Here is a 19,923-nt window from a genome sequence, read left to right as displayed (position 1 = left end):
CATACATTAAGGACAAAAGGGTAATTAGGGAGAGAATAGGGCCCCTCAAAGATCAGCAAGGCGGCCTTTGTGAGGAGCCACAGAAAATGGGGGAGATACTAAATGAGTATTTTGTATCAGTATTTACTGTGGAAAAGGATATGGAAGGTATAGACTGTAGGGGAATACATGGTGACACCTAGTAAAATGTCCATATTACAGAGGAGGAAGTGCTGAATGCCTTGAAACACATAAAGGCAGATAAATCCCCAGCACCTGATCAGGTGTACCCTAGAACTCTGTGGAAAGCTAGAAAAGTGATTGCTGGGCCTCTTGCTGAGATATTTGTATCATCAATAGTCACAGGTGAAGTGCCAGAAGACTGGAGGTTGCCAAAAGTGATTCCACTGTTTAAGAAGGGTGGTAAAGACAAGCCAGGGAATTATAGACCGGTGAGCCTGACCTCAGTGGTGGGCAAGTTGTTGGAGGGAATCCTGAGGGACAGGATGTACATGTATTTGGAAAGGCAAGGACTGAGTCGGGATAGTCAACATGGCTTTGTGCGTGGGAAATCATGTCTCACAAACTTGATTGAGTTTTTTGAAGAAGTAACAAAGAAGATTGATGAGGACTGAGCGGTAGATGTGATCTATATGGACTTCAGTAAGGCATTTGACAAGGTTCCCCATGGGAGACTGCTTAGCAAGGTTAGCCCTCACGAACTACAGGGAGAACTAGCCATTTGGATACAGAACTTGCTCAAAGGTAGAAGAGAGAGGGTGGTGGTGGAGGGTTGTTTTTCAGACTGGAGGCCTGTGACCAGTGGAGTGCCACAAGGATCAGTGCTGGGCCCTCTACTTTGTGTCATTTACATAAATGATTTGGATGTGAGCATAAGAGGTACAGTTAGTAAGTTTGCAGATGACACCAAAATTGGAGGTGTAGTGGACAGTGAAGAGGGTTACCTCAGATTACAACAGGATCTGGACCAGATGAGCCAATGAGCTGAGAAGTGGCAGATGGCGTTTAATTCAGATAAATGCGAGGTGCTGCATTTTGGGAAAGCAAATCTTAGCAGGACTTATACACTTAATGATAAGGCGTTTGGTATGCTTTCCTTTATTGGTCAGAGTTGAGTACAGGAGTTGGGAGGTCATGTTGCGGCTGTACAGGACATTGGTTAGGCCATTGTTGGAATATTGTGTGCAATTCTGGTCTCCTTCCTATCGGAAAGATGTTGTGAAACTTGAAAGGGTTCAGAAAAGATTTACAAGGATGTTGCCAAGGTTGAAGGATTTGAGCTATAGGGAGAGGCTGAACAGGCTGGGGCTGTTTTCCCTGGACCATTGGAGGTTGAGGGGTGACCTTATAGAGGTTTACAAAATTATGAGGGGATGGATAGGATAAATAGACAAAGTCTTTTCCCTGGGATGGGGGAGTCAAGAACTAGAGGATGAGAGGGGAAAGACATAAAAGAGACCTAAGGGGCAACTTTTTCACACAGGGAGTGCTACGTGCATAGAATGAGCTGCCAGAGGATGTGGTGGAGGCTGGTACAATTGCAACATTTAAAAGGCATTTGGATGGGTATATGAATAGGAAGGGTTTGGAGGGATATGGGCCGTCTGCTGGCAGGTGGGACTAGATTGGGTTGGGATATCTGGTCGGCATGGACGCGTTGGACCGAAGGGTTTGTTTCCATGTTGTACATCTCTATGACTCTACCATGAGGAACCTTGTCAAACGCCTTACTGAAGCCCATATAGATCACATCCACCACTCTGCCCTCATCAATCCTCTTCATTATTTCTTCAAAAAACTCAATCAAGTTTGTGAGACATGATTTCCCAAGCACAAACCCATGTTGACTATCCCTAATTAGACCTTGCCTTTCCAAATATATGTAAATCCTGTCCCTCAGGATTCCCTCCAACAACTTGCCCACCACTAGTGTCAGGTTCACCGGTCTAATTGTTCCCTGGCTTGTCCTTGCCACATTTCTTAAATAATGACACCACATTAAGCAACCTCCAGTCTTCCAGGACCTTGCCCGTGGCTGTCAATGATCCAAATATCTCAGCAAGGGGCCCAGCGATCACTTCCCTAGCTTCCCACAGAGTTCTAGGGTACACCTGATCAGGTCCCAGGGATTTATCCACCTTTATGTGTTATAAGATGCCAAACACCATCTCCTCTATTATATGAACATTTTTCAACATGTCCTTGTGACTTAATATTGATTTGTTAGGACTGTAAGTCCAGCCTTAAAATTTTGTGTAGATAGTTAATGTTATAGAATTTCCAATTCAAATTTCTGTATGTGATAGAGTTATGGTGTTTTAACATAAACAAGGCACTTCTAGTTAGATTTAGAATTCTTACAGTGTGGAAACAGGCCTTTCAGCCCAACAAGTCCACACCACCCCTCTGAAGAGCAACCCACCCAGACCCATTCCCCTACACCTAACACTACGGGTGATTTAGCATGGCCAATTCACCTGACCTGCACATTTTGGACTGTGGGAGGAAACCGGAATAAACCCATGCAGACATGGGGAGAATGTGCAAACTCCACACAGACGGCTGCCTGAGGCAGGAATTGAACCCGGGACTCTGCTGCTGTGAGGCAGCAGTGCTAACCACTGTGCCACCATATGTAAGTAGTAGTAAGGCTGAAATAAAAGCAAGGATCCATATTTTGATGAGTTAAGATATGTCTAGGGAGCTCTGGACCCTGATTCTCACATCACAGAGAGATATTGGAGTGTCAGAGACTGAGGAGTGACTTTATAGAATTTCATAAAATAACGATGGGCATGGTTAGGGTAAGTAGACAAGGTCTTTTTTCCAGGATAGTGGAATCCAAATCTAGACAGCATGGGTTTAAGGTGAGAAGGGAAAGATTTAAAAATTACCTGAGGGGTAATATTTTCATGCAGAGGTTGGTGCGTGTGTGGAATGAATTGCCAGAGGAAGTGGTTGAGTCTGGTACAATTACAAAATTTACAAGGCATCTGGATGGGTATGTGCATAGAAAGGGTTTAGAGGGATATGGGCCAAATGCTGGCAAATGGGACTAGAGTAATTTAGGATATCTGGTCAGCATGTTGGACAAGTTGGACTGAAGGGATTGTTTTTATGCTGTCTGACCCCATGATTCTATGACTCTGTAAATATAAATTCAAATTTCAGAGATTTATTATTTGATTTATTGTTGTCACATGGTACCAATATACAGTGAAAAGTGTTGTTTTGCATGCTAATCATACATAAGTACATCAGATTAATGGAACAAAATGCAGAATATAGTGTTACAGCTACAGAGAAGGTGCAGAGAAAGATCATCCCTGAAGGTTAGAAGGTTAGAAGGTTGGGTGAGCAAGTTTGCGGATGATACGAAAGTCGGAGGAGTTGTAGACAGTGAGGAAGGATGTGTCAGGTTACAGTGGGATACAGATAAGCTGCAGAACTGGGCAGAAAGGTGGCAAATGGAGTTCAATGTAGCTAAGTGTGAGGTGATTCACTTTGGTAAGAGTAATAAAAAGATGGGGTACTGGGCTAATGGTCGGATACTTGGTAGTGTGGATGAGCAGAGGGATCTTGGTGTCCATGTACACAGATCTTTGAAAGTTGCCACCCAGGTAAATAGTGCGGTGAAGAAGGCATATGGCGTACTGGCTTTTATTGGTAGAGGAATTGAGTTCCGGAGTACTGAGGTCATGTTGCAGTTGTATAAGACCCTGGTGCGGCCGCATCTGGAGTATTGTGTGCAGTTTTGGTCGCCATTTTATAGGAAGGATGTGGAGGCACTGGAGAGGGTGCAGAGGAGGTCTACCAGGATGTTGCCTGGTATGGTAGAAAGATCGTATGAGGAAAGGCTGAGGCACTTGGGATTGTTTTCATTGGAGAAAAGAAGGTTTAGGGGTGACTTGATAGAGGTGTACAAGATGATTAGGGGTTTAGATAGGGTCGACAGTGAGAATCTTTTTCCACGTATGGAGTCAGCTATTACAAGGGGGCATAGCTTTAAATTAAGGGGGGTTAGGTATAGGACAGATATTAGGGGTAGGTTCTTTACTCAGCGAGTCGTGAGTTCATGGAATGCCCTGCCAGTAGCAGTGGTGGACTCTCCCTCATTATGGGCATTTAAGCGGGCATTGGATAGGCATATGGAGGATAGTGGGCTAGTGTAGGTTAGGTGGGCTTGGATCGGCGCAACATCGAGGGCCGAAGGGCCTGTACTGCGCTGTATTCTTCTATGTTCTGTGTTCTATATATGAGAGGTCCATTCAAAAGACTGATAACAGTGGGGAAGATGCTGTTCTTGAATTTGAGAAGTGTAGGAATACGATACGAGTAATAGAGGATTTTAACTATCCAAGTATTAACATAGTGTGCAACATAGGGAGAGAGCAAACTTCTTAAGTTATATCCAGGAGAATGTTTTTTATCCAGTACATAGAAAATCCACAGAGGAGGAGTCCTGGATCTAATATTTGGAAATGAGTCTGCACAGGTGAAAGGCATATACATTGGAGTATATGTAGGAGAGCGTTTTGGATACAATGATCAGAACTCAGTTAGATTTAGGTTTGTAATGGAAAAAGGATAAGGTTGGGCTGGGAATAAAGTTCTAAATTGGAGATAGTCCAATTTTACTTGATTTGATCAATGTGCATCAATCTAGTTACAATTGTGTCCAAGTAGTGGGAAGCATTCAAGGAGGAAACAGCAAGAATACAAGGTAAATCTGTTCCTGGAAAGGCAAAGAGTGGGACCAAGACCAGAGAACCCTGGATGTCATACAATTTACAGTTAGGATTAAGGGAAAACTTTATAGTAGGTACCAAGGATTCAATATGGCAGGGTCCCTAGAGGAGAATAAAAATGCAGGGGAATTTAAAAAGTAAATTAGGAAAGCAAAGAAAGTTTATGAGTGAGCATTGGCGGGTAGAGGGTTTTCTAAATCTACAAAAAGCAGGAGGCTGACGAGGGAAAGAGTGTGGTTCATTGGAGACCATTCAGGTAATCTGTGTGCAGAAGGTGTGGACACAATCCTCAATAAATACATTACATTTAAGGAAAAGGATAACATTGGCAGAGATATTAGGACAGAGAACTGTCAAGTATTAGAGGAAACTATTACTTGGTCAGAGAGAGAGAAGGTAGTACAGAGGTTAGTAGCTTTAAAAGTGGATAAATCTGCTGAACCCTGGCTGAGATACATCCACAGCTTTTGAGGAAGGTAAGGCTGGTGAGAATCAGGGGCCCTGGCAGTAATTTTCTAAACCTGATCATTGGGGAGACAAAGAGCAAACTGGAAAGTACTGAAGATCAGAGACACTTTGTGCATATCTACCTGTCCTTCTACCATCCCCTGTAGGTAGAAGGGCAGGTAGGTACGGTGAGGAGGGCATGCAGGGCAGCAGGTGGTGAAGAAGGCAAATGGTGAGTTGACCTCTGTGAGAGGATTTGAGTCCATGAGAGGAATGTCTTGCTGCAACTGAACAGTGCCTTGGTAAGACCACACCTGGAGTATGGTGTGCAACTTTGGTCTCCTTATCTGAGGACAGATGTTCTTGCAACAGGGGGAATGTGGTGAAGGTTTCCTGGATTAATTTCTGAGATGGCAGGAGTGACATATGAGGAGAGACTGGATCAGTCAGGACTGTATTCACTGGAATTCAAAAGAATGCGGGAGGATCTCATAGAAACATAGAAAATTCTAACAGGACTAGGACTAACCACAGGAAGGATATTCCTGGTGACTGGGCTGTCCAGAACCAGTGGTCACAGTTTAAGGACATAGGGGAAACCATTTAGGACTGTGATGAGGAGAACTGTCTTCATCCAGCGTAGTGAGCCTGTGGAATTCTCTGCCACAGAAAGCAATTGAGGCCAAAATATTGAATGTTTTCAAAAAAGGGATCGGATATAGTTCGTGTGATAAAGGGAATCCAAGGGTATGAGGAGAGAGCAGGAACAGGGGACTGAGTTGGATGATCAGCCATGATCAAATTGAGTGGCACAGTAGACTGGAAGGGCCGAATGGCCTACTCCTGCTTCTATTTTCTAAATTTCTATGTTTTATCAAAGTTTGGATGAAACTCATATGGAGCTTAAACCCGTTACAGCTCAGTTGGACCAAATGTCTTGTAAATTCTGCATCCCATTTTTTGTCAGGCTCAAAGTTTAAGGACTGCATGTGATCCCGAATTCCTCTTTCTATCTTCTTTCCTAATCAATTTAGGAGTCCAGCCATGAAACCCCATCTTCTCCACAAGCATCAAGTGTAAATGGAACTGACGATGAGAAGGCAACGCGTCCTCCTCCCATTGAGAGCCTCCTGAAGAATGAGAATGACCGGATCAAATTAGTCTCAACTCAAGGGTGAGATAAATCACTCCATCAAACAGAGAGAGAATCACAGGGGAACAGCCAGGGCTCTGCATGCCTGCATCACAGGGTGCTAGAACAGACCTTGCACAATAATTCCACATACGGGTACCGCTGGGCTGAGACTGTGCTGGTGGAGATTACACAACCTACTCTTTGTAGATCTTTGATCCTCTGCTTCATTCTGGGAATCCCATGTAGTGATTTGTTCCCATTCTGATCTCAGAAAGACTTGTTGCTAATTTCTCCCTGAGTATTGTGGAGGCGCCTCAATGATCAATCCTCAAGTGCATTTGTGACAATCATCGAGAAATTCATTCTGAGGTTTTACCATCGCCTTTTTACTCCCAACAATAATCTACCAACAAATTGCCTGGCCTTGTGAAAAACTAAAATACTACTGCAGATGCTGGAAATCTGACATAAAAACAGCAAGTGCTGCCAATACTCTGTAGTTCTGGCAGCATCTGTGGAGAGAAGCAGAGTTTAATGTTTCAGGTCAATGACCTTTCAATAGGTTCAAACTTTGTTATTTATTTTCTTTTAAATAAAGCAGCTGTTTCTGCCTGGAGCTTGTGTATAAACGTCCCCTGACTCGCCAGCAAATAGTTGGGGATTTCGGAAGTATTCATTCTCACTCTTAACTCAGCTTGAGTAGTTGGAACACACTCTGTCGCCTGATCCATTTTCCCATCCCATCTGCACTTGTCTTGTTATAGGTCCCTCTGAATCAGATCCACTCAGACAGTGATCCTCCTCTCTTGGTCAAGGGTCAAACACTTGAAGATCATTAGCACCCAAACAGCTTGTCAGTATTTTCATTAAATATCTCAAACTCCAGAGACTTGAAGCCCCTTGAGTGTCCATCCAGAGTGTCTTGCTATTGCGAAGCTGCCTTCACATTAATTATTCAACATGTCCATCGTGGGCCCTGAGCAGTCTCTTAGGAGTATTGGAGCTCATTTGCCACTTAGACTGTGCACCGAGGAGAGCCTGTGAGGTGGGTCACAGCTGTGGTCCTGATCCTATGAATGGTCTAATTGAGGATCTCCTGGCATTCTTACACAGAGGGAATTAGTTATAGATAAAGTGAATGCAGCTTGTACAGTTTGCTGTGTTGCTTTCTCTCTTTAATACTGGATTGGGCCTTCCAGGAGTTTGGTTTGGAAACAAGAGGAATGATGTCATGGATGAGAATGGCTGACATTTAAAATATGGGCTTTCTTTTCCTGTTGTTTTAGTTCATATCTGAATCTTGAGGGTGCTGTAACAGATGCTGAGAGCACAGAATGTAAATTTGAGGGGGTGAAATTGTGACATGTTTTTTCTCTGTTTAGGCCTGCTGCTGCCAAGAAATGGGAGCAGGAACTCCAAACCTTGGGAGAGAACAACGCTCGACTCAGTATTGCATTGCAGGAGTCAACAAATAATGTAGAACATTGGAAAAAGCAACTGTTGCTGTGTAAGGAAGAAGGAGAGAAACTCCGGCAGAAGGTTAGTGATTGTGCTTTTGTTGGAGATGGGGTTGGGGAGGTGGGGTTGGGGAGGTGAGGTTGGGGAGGTGAGGTTGGGGAGGTGAGGTTGGGGAGGTGAGGTTGGGGAGGTGAGGTTGGGGAGGTGAGGTTGGGGAGGTGAGGTTGGGGAGGTGAGGTTGGGGAGGTGAGGTTGGGGAGATGGGGTTGGGGAGGTGAGGTTTGGGAGGTGAGGTTGGGGAGGTGGGGTTGGGGTGGTGAGGTTGGGGAGATGGGGTTGGGGAGGTGAGGTTGGGGAGGTGAGGTTGGGGAGATGGGGTTGGGGAGATGGGGTTGGGGAGATGGGGTTGGGGAGGTGAGGTTGGGGAGATGAGGTTGGGGAGGTGGGGTTGGGGAGGTGAGGTTGGGGAGGTGAGGTTGGGGAGGTGAGGTTGGGGAGGTGAGGTTGGGGAGGTGAGGTTGGGGAGGTGAGGTTGGGGAGGTGAGGTTGGGGAGATGGGGTTGGGGAGATGGGGTTGGGGAGATGGGGTTGGGGAGGTGAGGTTGGGGAGATGAGGTTGGGGAGGTGGGGTTGGGGAGGTGAGGTTGGGGAGGTGAGGTTGGGGAGGTGAGGTTGGGGAGGTGAGGTTGGGGAGGTGAGGTTGGGGAGGTGAGGTTGGGGAGGTGAGGTTGGGGAGGTGAGGTTGGGGAGATGGGGTTGGGGAGGTGAGGTTTGGGAGGTGAGGTTGGGGAGGTGAGGTTGGGGAGGTGAGGTTGGGGAGGTGAGGTTGGGGAGATGAGGTTGGGGAGGTGAGGTTGGGGAGGTGAGGTTGGGGAGATGGGGTTGGGGAGGTGAGGTTGGGGAGGTGAGGTTGGGGAGGTGAGGTTGGGGAGGTGGGGTTGGGGCGGTGAGGTTGGGGAGGTGAGGTTGGGGAGGTGAGGTTGGGGAGGTGAGGTTGGGGAGGTGAGGTTGGGGAGGTGAGGTTGGGGAGGTGAGGTTGGGGAGATGGGGTTGGGGAGATGAGTTTGGGGAGGTGAGGTTGGGGAGGTGAGGTTGGGGAGATGGGGTTGGGGAGATGGGGTTGGGGAGGTGAGGTTGGGGAGGTGAGGTTGGGGAGATGGGGTTGGGGAGATGGGGTTGGGGAGGTGAGGTTTGGGAGGTGAGGTTGGGGAGGTGAGGTTGGGAAATGGGGTTGGGGAGATGGGGTTGGGGAGGTGAGGTTTGGGAGGTGAGGTTGGGGAGATGAGGTTGGGGAGATGGGGTTGGGGAGGTGAGGTTGGGGAGTTGGGGTTGGGGAGATGGGGTTGGGGAGGTGAGGTTGGGGAGGTGAGGTTGGGGAGGTGAGGTTGGGGAGATGAGGTTGGAGAGATGGGGTTGGGGAGGTGAGGTTGGGGAGGTGAGGTTGGGGAGGTGAGGTTGGGGAGATGGGGTTGGGGAGGTGAGGTTGGGGAGATGGGGTTGGGGAGGTGAGGTTTGGGAGGTGAGGTTGGGGAGGTGAGGTTGGGGAGATGAGGTTGGGGAGATGGGGTTGGGGAGGTGAGGTTGGGTAGGTGAGGTTGGGTAGGTGAGGTTGGGGAGGTGAGGTTGGGGAGATGGGGTTGGGGAGGTGAGGTTGGGGAGATGGGGTTGGGGAGGTGAGGTTGGGGAGGTGAGGTTGGGGAGGTGAGGTTGGGGAGATGGGGTTGGGGAGGTGAGGTTGGGGAGATGGGGTTGGGGAGGTGAGGTTGGGGAGGTGAGGTTGGGGAGATGGGGTTGGGGAGGTGAGTTTGGGGAGGTGAGGTTGGGGAGATGGGGTTGGGGAGGTGAGGTTGGGGAGGTGAGGTTGGGGAGGTGAGGTTGGGGAGATGAGGTTGGGGAGATGGGGTTGGGGAGGTGGGGTTGGGGAGGTGAGGTTGGGGAGGTGAGGTTGGGGAGATGGGGTTGGGGAGGTGAGGTTGGGGAGGTGAGGTTGGGGAGGTGAGGTTGGGGAGGTGAGGTTGGGGAGGTGAGGTTGGGGAGGTGAGGTTGGGGAGATGGGGTTGCGGAGGTGAGGTTGGGGAGGTGAGGTTGGGGAGGTGAGGTTGGGGAGATGGGGTTGGGGAGGTGAGGTTGGGGAGATGGGTTTGGGGAGGTGAGGTTGGGGAGATGGGGTTGGGGAGATGGGGTTGGGGAGGTGAGGTTGGGGAGATGAGGTTGGGGAGATGGGGTTGGGGAGATGGGGTTGGGGAGGTGAGGTTGGGGAGGTGAGGTTGGGGAGGGGGGGTTGGGGAGATGGGGTTGGGGAGATGGGGTTGGGGAGGTGGGGTTGGGGAGAAGGGGTTGGGGAGGTGAGGTTGGAGATGGGTTTGAAGATGGAGTTGGTAATTCTTGGTTTTCTTCTCATTCAGCAGTCTCTCATTTAATCTGTGGGTTTTTCTGGCTTGGCCAGTAAGAGATTAAACAGTCACTTCCATGCTGTGCACTGGGGTGGAGGTGGACTGGGGGAGGTGGGGGTTTGATCTCACAGTCCAGCCCCACAGGTCGTCAACCCTCCCAAGAAAAGAAAAACAAGATGTGAACTAGCGAACGTGCTTTCCTTCCTGTCAGCACTTGGCCTGAAACAACAGATTAAAAATCTCGCTTGGTCAGACCTGGAAAAGTTCTGCACTTTGTGCTGGTTTCATACTTTCATAGTAATAGAAGCAGGAGTGGCCATTTGACCCATCGAGCCTGCTCATGATTAATTAAGATCATGGCTGATCCATCCATCATTTCAGCTCCTCCTACCTGCATTATCTCCTTAACCCTTCATTCCCCTACCATGCAAAAACACATTGAACTCTGTCTTGAATATACATAATGAATCTGCCCCTAGTGCTTTCTTGGGCAGAGAATTCCATACTCTCTGGGAAAGGCATTCCTCCTCAACTCTGTCCTAAATCTACCTTCCTGACCTTGAGGCCATGTCCTCTAGTCCTAGTCTCACCCACCAGTGGAAACAACTTGCCTGCCTCTATCTTATCCATCCCTTTCATAATTTTATATGTATCTAAGATCCACTCTAATTCTTCTAAATTCTAACTAAATTCTACAGTCCAAGGCAGCTCAACCTCTTATCGTAGGATAACCCCCTCATCTCTGGAATCAACCTGGTGAACCTCCTCTGCATGGCCTCCAAAACCAGGATATCCCTTCTCAAGGTGCGGAGTCACCTTCACCTTGTACAATTGCAGCAGAACCTCCCTGATCTTAAACTCAATCCCTTTAGCAATGAAAGCCAATATTCTGTTTGCCTTCCTGATTACCTGTTTCACCTGCAAATCAACCTTAAGTGATTCATGTATGAGCATTCCTAAGTCCCTCTGCACAACAGCATGCTGCAATCTTTCACCATATAAATAATACTCTGACCTACTAGTTTTACTTCCAAAGTGGATAGCCAACGTTTACCAACATTGTACTCCACCTGGCAGACCCTTGCCGACTCACCTAACCTATATAGATCTCTCTGCAGATCTGCCACATCTTCTGCACAGTTTGCCTTTTCACTCAATTTAGTGTAATCAGCAAACTTGGATACATTACACTCTGTTTCTTATTCCAAACCATTGATATATCTGCAGATCTAGGTGTTTCATGGCCCTCAGTCAGAGTGCAGTTTGGAAATCCCTGTTTTCCCACTTCAACATCACAATCCCAGATTGAAGGTGAAAGATCTCCTCAGAGACCCATTGGGTCCTTAGTGGAAATCCACTTTCAGATATGATTATATTTTGTTGAATCAAGGGAAAGGTTATTGAGATACAGGGAGGAAGAATCGAGAACTCTCTGCAGTTTTCAATTGTTCTGGGGGAAAATTGAACAAATCTTTCTGGAAGTTTAAGCTGGGCTCACAGAAGCCGAGGTATGCGGGGAATTTCCCAGTCAGGGCTGAGTGGAGGCATGAGGAACACCCATGCCAGTCACACTGTTCCAGAACCTTCTGCAACTTGTTTTAATGCTAACTCTGAAGGAAACAGGGCAGATGTTGAAGAGAGTACATGAAATGGGTTAGAATGTAAGAGCAGGGTGATTCTGCTGGATCATGAGTTAGGCCACAATCTGAGTACTATGAGAAGTTTTGGTCACCTTAGTACTGAAAGGATGTAATTGCATTAGAGAAGGGACAAAAGAAATTTATGTGGATTTTGGAGGATTAGAAAGCTGCCACTATCAGAAAGATTTGACAGATTAAGCTTATTCCCATTGGAACAGAAGAGGCAGAGGGGGTGTAGAAAATGTAAGGTGTCTGGGTAGAGAGAATGGGAGTGGCCTGTTTAGTTTAGCAAAGACATTAGTGACTAGGACGCATAGATTTGAAGAAATTTGGGCAGAAGCATTGGAGGGGAGAAAGGAACAAAGTATTTTCTTTCTCCAGAGGCTGTTTTAGATTAGATTCCCTACAGTGTGGAAACGGGCCCTTCAGCCCAATAAGTCCACACTGATCCTCCAAAGAGTAACCCATCCAGACCCATTTCCCTCTGACTAATGCACCTAACACTGTAGGCAATTTAGGATAGCCAATTTACCTGACCTGCACCTCTTTGGAGTGTGGGAGGAAGCCCACACAGACACAGGGAGAACGTGCAAACACACAGACAGTTGCCCAAGGCTGGAATTGAACCTGGGACCCTGGTGCTATGAGGCAGCAGTGCTAGCAACTGTGCCACCCATGTTGTGGTGTCTGGATTCACTGCCTGAAAGGCATAAACATTAGGGGCAGAATGGCATCCTCTCGTTCCATTTTCATTTTCCAAACATTCCAGATATCGGAGGAGGACAAATGTGCAATACATGGCGGGTGTGGGACAGTATGTAAATTGCTCCATTGAGGGCCAGCATGGACACAATGGGTCGATTGGCCTCGTTCTGGGCCGAAACAATTTGATAATTCTATGTGATGGTGAGGTTGATGTTCAGATGCAGTGAGGATGGAAGGGAGAGCGGGCAGTAATTACCCTAAAGGGAATTCAGGCTGAATTCCTGCCACATATCAATTCCCAAATACACCTGGGGCCTTCCTAGAGGTTTTATAAACATGATCTCCCCCATCCCCTCTTCTGCCATTGACAGTCAGAGTCAACTGACCAATCAAATAGCTTGCTTCCCCATGCCCCTCTGTATCTCTCTCTCCACACTCACTGCCTGTCCTGCCCTGCTGAATGTTTCCAGCATCTTCTCATTTTTATTTCACATTTTCAGCATCTGCTTTATTTTGGTTTCTTTTATACTTTCATGGATAATTAAAAAGCTTAAAGGGTGACACGGTGGCTCAGTGGTTAGCACTGCTGCCTCACAGTGCCAGGGACCTGGGTTCAATTCCAGCCTTGGGTGACTGTCGTGTGGAGTTTGCACATTCTCCCCGTGTCTGCATGGGTTTCCTTTGAGTGCTCCAGTTTCCTTCCACAGTCCAAAGATGTGCAGGCTAGGTGGCTTGGCCATGGGAAATGTGGGCTTATGGGGATAAGGCAAGGCGGTGGGTCAGTATGGATGGAGTGGGCTGAATGGCCTATTTCTGCACGGTAGAGATTCTATGATTAATCAAACATTTGCTTCTCTTAATGTCCCAGTGATTTGCCTTGGGCAAGGGTCTGTACCCAATGAGTGAAACCTTCATTCCTGGTATTTTCAAAACTAACATATCTCTTGATTGTTGGACTGCAGTGACTGTCATTTGATAATTGAGGATCCAGGTCACCTGAATAATTCTTCTGCTGTACATTAGGTGAGGTTTTAACTTATCGATAATCCTTTCCCTCCCACAGAGTTAAAACCAGATCCAATTTCTTGTACAGAGCGCCTGTGACATACTTTTTATCAAAGTGGCTGAGAGGAGGTAGGAAGGTGGTTTCCTCCTTTGTGATGTTTCTATCTCAAACCCTCAGATGATGGAGCTGGAGGCTCAGTGTGCTGACTTCAATCTGGAGAAAGAGAGGAACACGCGACTGACTCGAACTGTGAAACAGCTGGAGACTGACATTCATGAAAAGGAGCAGGTTTGTGGTTTCGGTTTCTTAACGGGGAAAGCTGGTGATGTGGGAGCGTTTTCACGTTGCTATTACCTCAGTTACCAGGCCAGGACTGAGCTGTGCTATCCCCAGTAACTGATCCAAATGGTGGTGACAGAATCTGTGTGATGTACACGACCTGTCAGTGAATACCCCTACCATGCTTATTATTAAAAGGTAGGAAGTGAAAAGTGAGGTCTGTAGGAGCTGGTGTTAAAGTCTGTAGGAGCTGGTGTTCACTTAAGATGTGGTGAATAAGTTTCTGGTTTGTCACCTCTTAAACTGGCCCAGCACTGATGGACTGAACACTCTCACATGGTTGGAGACTGTCAGTCTCACCCACTAGTGTTGGACCCGCAGCACAAAGTGGCTGCACTCTGGTTGAAAGGTGAGCCACTGTAGCATTGTCCTGGCAGCTAACTGCCCGGTATGGGACGGAGAGTGTGCTGGGTGCTGTGTGAACGCAGGGCAAAAGCCACTTATCCGTCTTCCCAGAATGAACGGTGGGTGGTGTTCCTTCCAAAGGAAACTGTTTGCAGAAGCCATGAGAACAATAGACAGAATGGAATAAAAGTAATCTGCTGGAGATTATTGAGGGAAAATGTTTTGTACATTCACTGAGGAGGGGTATTCTAGGAAACAAACCTGTATTGGGTTTAATTTACGATTTGCTTACACCCCACCAGCTTCTATATTCAGCATTCCAGGCTCCAGTGTGATGTCACCACCAAACACATCTTCCCAGCATTCCAATGATTTTTGTCCCTGATCCACTTTTCAATGCAGTCCCACTATCCCTCCTTTTTATTTCCTCCATTTCTAATGTCCACAGCCCCAAATACTCCTTTCAGATTAAACAGCAATTTGGTAAGGTCTCTTTCATTTAAGAAGCATGTTCTCACTCCTCATAATGCAGCTTCCTCTGCAGTTTTGGATCAACTGTTTTTTTGATTAGCCCAGCCTTACTCTATAGAAGCTCAACTGCAACTTAAAAAGAACAGTTTATCATCTTTTCTATCACGGAATCCTCCAGTGTGGAAACAAACCCTCCGAAGAGTAACCCACCCAGACCCATTCCCCGACCATATGTTTACCCCTGACTAATGCACCTATCTTTGGATTAGTCATGCTACAGCCTTCTGGATTCAATACTCCATTCAATTATTTCACATCATAACCGTTGCTCCCACTTGTTCAGAAAACAGGTGTCGGTTCTGCCTTTGTCATTTTCTGATTCTTGAGACGCACCATGCTCCTTTCATTACTGCCCTCTTTCACTGTGCACCATCAGTCCATCTGGCATTTAATTGCTGCTACCTTTCACCCAACCAGAGCATCCCTTCTGTCCTTGCCCTCCTCCATCTCCTTCCTTACTGTACACTCTCATACATTTTCTGAGTTCTAATGAAAGGTCATACACTGGAAATATTAACTGCTTCCCTTTCCACGGGTGCTGTCTGACCTGCCAAGCGTTATTGCACTTTGGTTTTAATTCAGATTAAGAAGAGTATTATGATGATTGGCCAAGAAATGATGTTTGATGGGAATGGTTCCATCAATTTATATTCTAGAAGTTTCTGTGCAGCCCAGGAAGATGTGATTACCATGATGCTGAGTTGTTTGTGGAAAAGTATTTCTGTTTTATTTCCCCCAGGAGTTGGAGAGGCTGAGGGAGGAGGCTCAGGTCATTCCCCAGCTCCTGGCTGAGTGCGAAGCTTTAAGGGAACGTCTCCAGGTACAGTGCATGTGTTTGGTGGCAGGCAGGCAGTGTCCTGAGGCCAATATTTATTCCTCAACCAACATCAGCAAAACCATCTGCTGACTGTGGGATCTTGCTGTGTGTATCAATTGACTGATATTTTCCTACAACTTTTGAAGTTATATATTGCTGGGAAGCTCATGAAAGTTTCGAGAGTAGCACAAACCCTTTCCATTTTTCTCACGGCCAAAGGCAGCAACAGATACAGCCTGGTGCTAGCTACCATTCTGTATCAAGCAGCATGATTATTACACTGCAGATATTCTCTGTCTCTATGTCTGCCTGTCTCTCTCTCTCTCTCTCACTCACTCTTCCTTCCATGCTATGGTTCAAACTGGATGTTAAAATGTAACTGTTTTGTTTAATGCCCCTCACTTGGAGTTAGTTTACAATTTTCTTATGTAAGTGTTGCCCTTACATAAGAATGCTACTCTGTGGGTTATGTGTATTTTAGGTAAAAGTGACCACAATTGATATCCGTAATTTGAATCATGCATGGGACAAGCTGACCTAGAAAGTAAACACATCCTGGAGGAGAATTTGTTTTAAATTCTTCTGTGATTAAACTCAAAGTCTTTTATCATTACTGCTTCGAGATCTTTTCACAGTCAGACTTGTCCCCAGAAAAAAAACAATATTCAGGATGTCCTGTGTCCCTGCCTCAGATACTGCCACAGATATAGGCTGTATCCCATTACAGGGATACATTGGTGTAATGGGAATGTCACCGGTTTTAGTACCCAGAGCCCCCAAGCTGATGATCTGGGGATGTAGGTTCAAATCACAACATGGATATAGTGAAGTTTGAATTCAATGAAATATCTGGAATGGTGACCATGTAATGATAATAAATCATTATAAAACCCTGACTCATTAACTGATGCCCTTTTTCTTAGGAAAGGAACTCTATCATTTGACCCACAGCAATGTCCCTTCTGAAATGGCCAAACAAAGCCACTCAGTTCAAGAGCACAATCTTGACAGCATCTCTTACTCCCTTGTCCCCTCTCTGGTTTCAGGCAGCGGAGAATTCAAACAAGGAGCTGGAAAACAAAGCAAATTCATTAAAGACAAATGTTGAAGAAAGTCGGCAGAAACAGAATGACCTGAAGAAAGAGTTAACGGCATTTCTGGAAGTTCTGGATGGAAAAATTGATGAGCTTCATGGATTCCGACAAGGCCTGGCCAAATTGGGGATGGACAATTGAGGATGGGGCATTAGGGGGTAATATCGAGAGGTGGGTGAGGTTGGGGAAGATAGGGGACTTGTTTGGGTCATGAGGACAGGGGCGGGGGTTCAAGGTAGGAGACTTGGGGATGACAGACTGACTGGTGTCCTTGCCCTGACCCTGACCCATGACCCATGAGGTGAAAATACCTTTAACCTGGATAAATCTGGAGAGGGAGGTGAATTTGCTGCCAAATTTAGGTGAGGCTGCTTCAAACACAAGTTTCCGTTATTTCAGCCCAATAGAAACAATCCCATCAATGACAGAATGCTAAGTGTCTATGTACAAGAAAGCAAGTAATTGATGTGGGAATGATCTCCTTGCCAACTCAATGTGCACATATCCCTGAAGGTTTGGTCCTGTGATCATCTGGCCAAACCCTCTTTTTGACTCATTGCTCACCTTTTATAAATAATTAACCAGACCCATTAAGAAAATGACAAAAACACAATTTTATGATGTCCCTCCTGGGTTTCTGCACATTTGGAAAATGTATCTTTAATTCCTAGAGATTTCTGTCCTGAACCATTGCCAAGGACTAGACCAAGTAGGAGTGTGTGGGTTTGAAATTTGAGCTGTATCGTTTGTGTAATCAGTTTTGAGCAGAAAACTGCTCACATTTCATTTTCTGATTGTATGAATGATGTTGAAAGCACAACTTGAGTTTATTTGGAGAGTTCTGGAGAACAGAAAAACTGCCTGCGGATTTTAGTGTGTTTTTAATGTTTGTTTCTTATTGACAGGAATAAATATTAACCTTACATTTTAAAAGTCTACTTAGTTCAGGTTTCATCATGCACTTGTGTGTGTGCAGTGTGTGAACATACAGTGTGGGTGCGTTTGGGACTGGGCTGAGGAACTTTGAATGTGGACTGTATTCTTATTATTGTACTTGTGCTGATCCTGCCTATAATTTATTTAAAAAGCTTTTTCAATAGGCTAAGTATAGTGGTGGAACCATTCTTGATTCTTTACCAGCGAGCCGTGGGAGGCTGCTGAGGAAGCTGAATTCTAATCCAGGATTGGTGCTGATTCCCTGCAGTGACTCAGTGCATTACTGATTTACTCAACATCCCCCAGTAACAAATAGGTGATTCCAGGAAAGGCTGAATATTAATTCCTGTAGCAGCCCCTTATCAAAGAAAATGAGAAAATCAATTGAGGCGTAAACAAAAGACTATACTTTGAGTGCAGACATCCTAAAGTCTCTGGGACTGGAGGAGCGGACAGAGATAGAGAAGATGTAGAGGCTAGAGGAGATGATGGATATCGAGAGGGGGTGTAGGGGCTGGAGGGGGTTACAGAGATAGGGAGGAGTGTAGGGACTGGAGGAGGTGATGGAGATAGGGAGGAGTGTAGGGGCTGGAGGTGATGATGGAGTTAGGGAGGGGCGTAGGGGCTGGAGGAAGTGATGGAGATAGGGAGGGGGCATAGGGGCTGGTGGAGGTGACCGAGATGGGGATTTGTAGGGGCTGGAGGAGATGACAGAAATTGGAGGTTTGGAGGGACTGGAGGAGGTGACGGAGATTGGGAGGGGCTGGAGAAAATGAAGTGTCAGAGGAAGTGCACAAGTTTCTAAAGAGTTCACCATCCAACCCTTTAGCAGAAGCATTCATGATGGAGTCTGTAGATCGTGCATTGCCTGTCTCAGAACCCATGAAACCAAACTGGAAGTGAGCTTTCTTGATCTCGAGAGACTGTTTACAAGAGACCAAGAAGGCAGCAGGAATTTGTGTGAAGTGGACAAAGACAGTAAGCTTTTAGATGAGTTGACTGTTCTGGAGGTTAGGATGTGGGACGTCGGTATTGGGTGTGTTCCAATCAATGAGTCTCGAGGTGAGGATTTCAGCTGCTGATGAGCTCAGACAGGACAAAGGTCATACTGATGGTGTGTTTGGAAGCTGGTAGCAGGGGTGTGGATGGTGGACAATGAGCAGTGGATCAGGGGTGAGGGGGCAAGAAGGTGAGGGATGAGCAAATATCTGACCTTTCCCCCTCATTCAGTTCCAGGAGAGATTAGTGCTGGAGCTGAAAACTAGAGTCACCATCAGCAAACTGACAGCAAACTTGTCCCAATGACTAAAATATCCTCTATCATAATCCCCAATGCAATCTGGTTCCTGGATCACCAGATGTTAACCCTTTGTAATGAAATCCAAGTTCACAGAAATAGCAGCACTTTAACTAAAAAGTCATCACAAATGTGCCTCTATACACAAAAAGACAAAAGCTGGGAATTTCTTTGAGGAGGGACGGGGTGATCTAGGGATATTGGTGGCTTTGAGCTTTTGTTGACTCATTAATCCAACATCCTTCCCCAGATACTATACAAGCCCAGATACAATATAACCCATGCTGTGTTGCAGCACCAATGAGGTTTGAAACGAACGGGGGCGAAAGGAGAGAAGATGTTTCAGAATAATTCTATACATTGTTGAATTGTGGCAGCAATCCTCAGTGAGAGGACCTGTTGCCATGACAACAGCTGTTTCTGGGGTTTCACTTTGCTGCTATTTGCAAAAAGCGTTTCTGGAACTGCGCAAAGTGACAGTGACAGAAACATGGAACTGGAATTACAGGGAAACCCAGAAACTTCTGGAAATGCTCAGCATGTCAGGCAGTGTCTGGGAAGAGTGAGATTCAGAGAGAGAAATAGAGACACAGAGAGACAGTGTCATGTTTCAGACTAATGACCTCTTGCATTATTTTCTCAATTAAACAGTTTGATGATTTTCTTTGTAACTACAGGCTGACTGGTGATGTTGGTTTAATTCTGTTTAAAGAACCTGAAGCATTCTGTTTCTTTCTCCACTGATGCTATCAGCTCTGCTGAGCATTTTAAGCAATTTCTACTTTTGCTTTTAGATTTCCGGGGCCTGTGGTATTTTATTTCTGGTAGTCCGCAGTCCATTCCTTTATTCATCGCTTCCCTTCTTAAAGAGGTGACTGAGGATTGTCAGTGCCCAGCTCTATGTCATCACTGGGTTAAAATCCTGAAAACCTCTCCCGACAGCATGTGGGGTGAACCTTTACCCCAGGTCAGGAAGACAGCTCACTACCTTCACCAGAGCTGTTATGAAATTGGCAGGAAATGCTGGCTCAG

General features: G+C 46.2%; 1 protein-coding gene across 2 annotated transcripts in view; it reads left to right on the top strand.

Annotated features, from left to right (window-relative positions):
* The window catches only part of homer2 (homer scaffold protein 2), a 103,160-nt gene extending 86,337 nt beyond the window's left edge, over nucleotides 1-16,823 (top strand). For both annotated transcript variants that reach the window (XM_043674592.2, XM_043674591.2), the window contains 5 exons: nucleotides 6,230-6,369; nucleotides 7,713-7,869; nucleotides 13,710-13,820; nucleotides 15,487-15,567; nucleotides 16,611-16,823. In XM_043674592.2, coding sequence (XP_043530527.1) covers nucleotides 6,230-6,369; nucleotides 7,713-7,869; nucleotides 13,710-13,820; nucleotides 15,487-15,567; nucleotides 16,611-16,799 — 678 coding nt within the window. In that variant the 3' untranslated portion in view covers nucleotides 16,800-16,823. The remainder of the gene's footprint in view (nucleotides 1-6,229; nucleotides 6,370-7,712; nucleotides 7,870-13,709; nucleotides 13,821-15,486; nucleotides 15,568-16,610) is intronic.
* Nucleotides 16,824-19,923: the final 3,100 nt, after the last annotated feature.

This window comes from Chiloscyllium plagiosum, unplaced genomic scaffold (assembly GCF_037043375.1).
Source record: "Chiloscyllium plagiosum isolate Xiang-an unplaced genomic scaffold, Cpla_swu_hap1 HiC_scaffold_39, whole genome shotgun sequence".
NCBI classification, from domain to species: Eukaryota; Metazoa; Chordata; class Chondrichthyes; order Orectolobiformes; family Hemiscylliidae; genus Chiloscyllium; species Chiloscyllium plagiosum.
The sequence above is the reverse complement of the archived record's forward strand: the minus strand, read 5'-3'. Positions and strand labels throughout refer to the sequence as shown.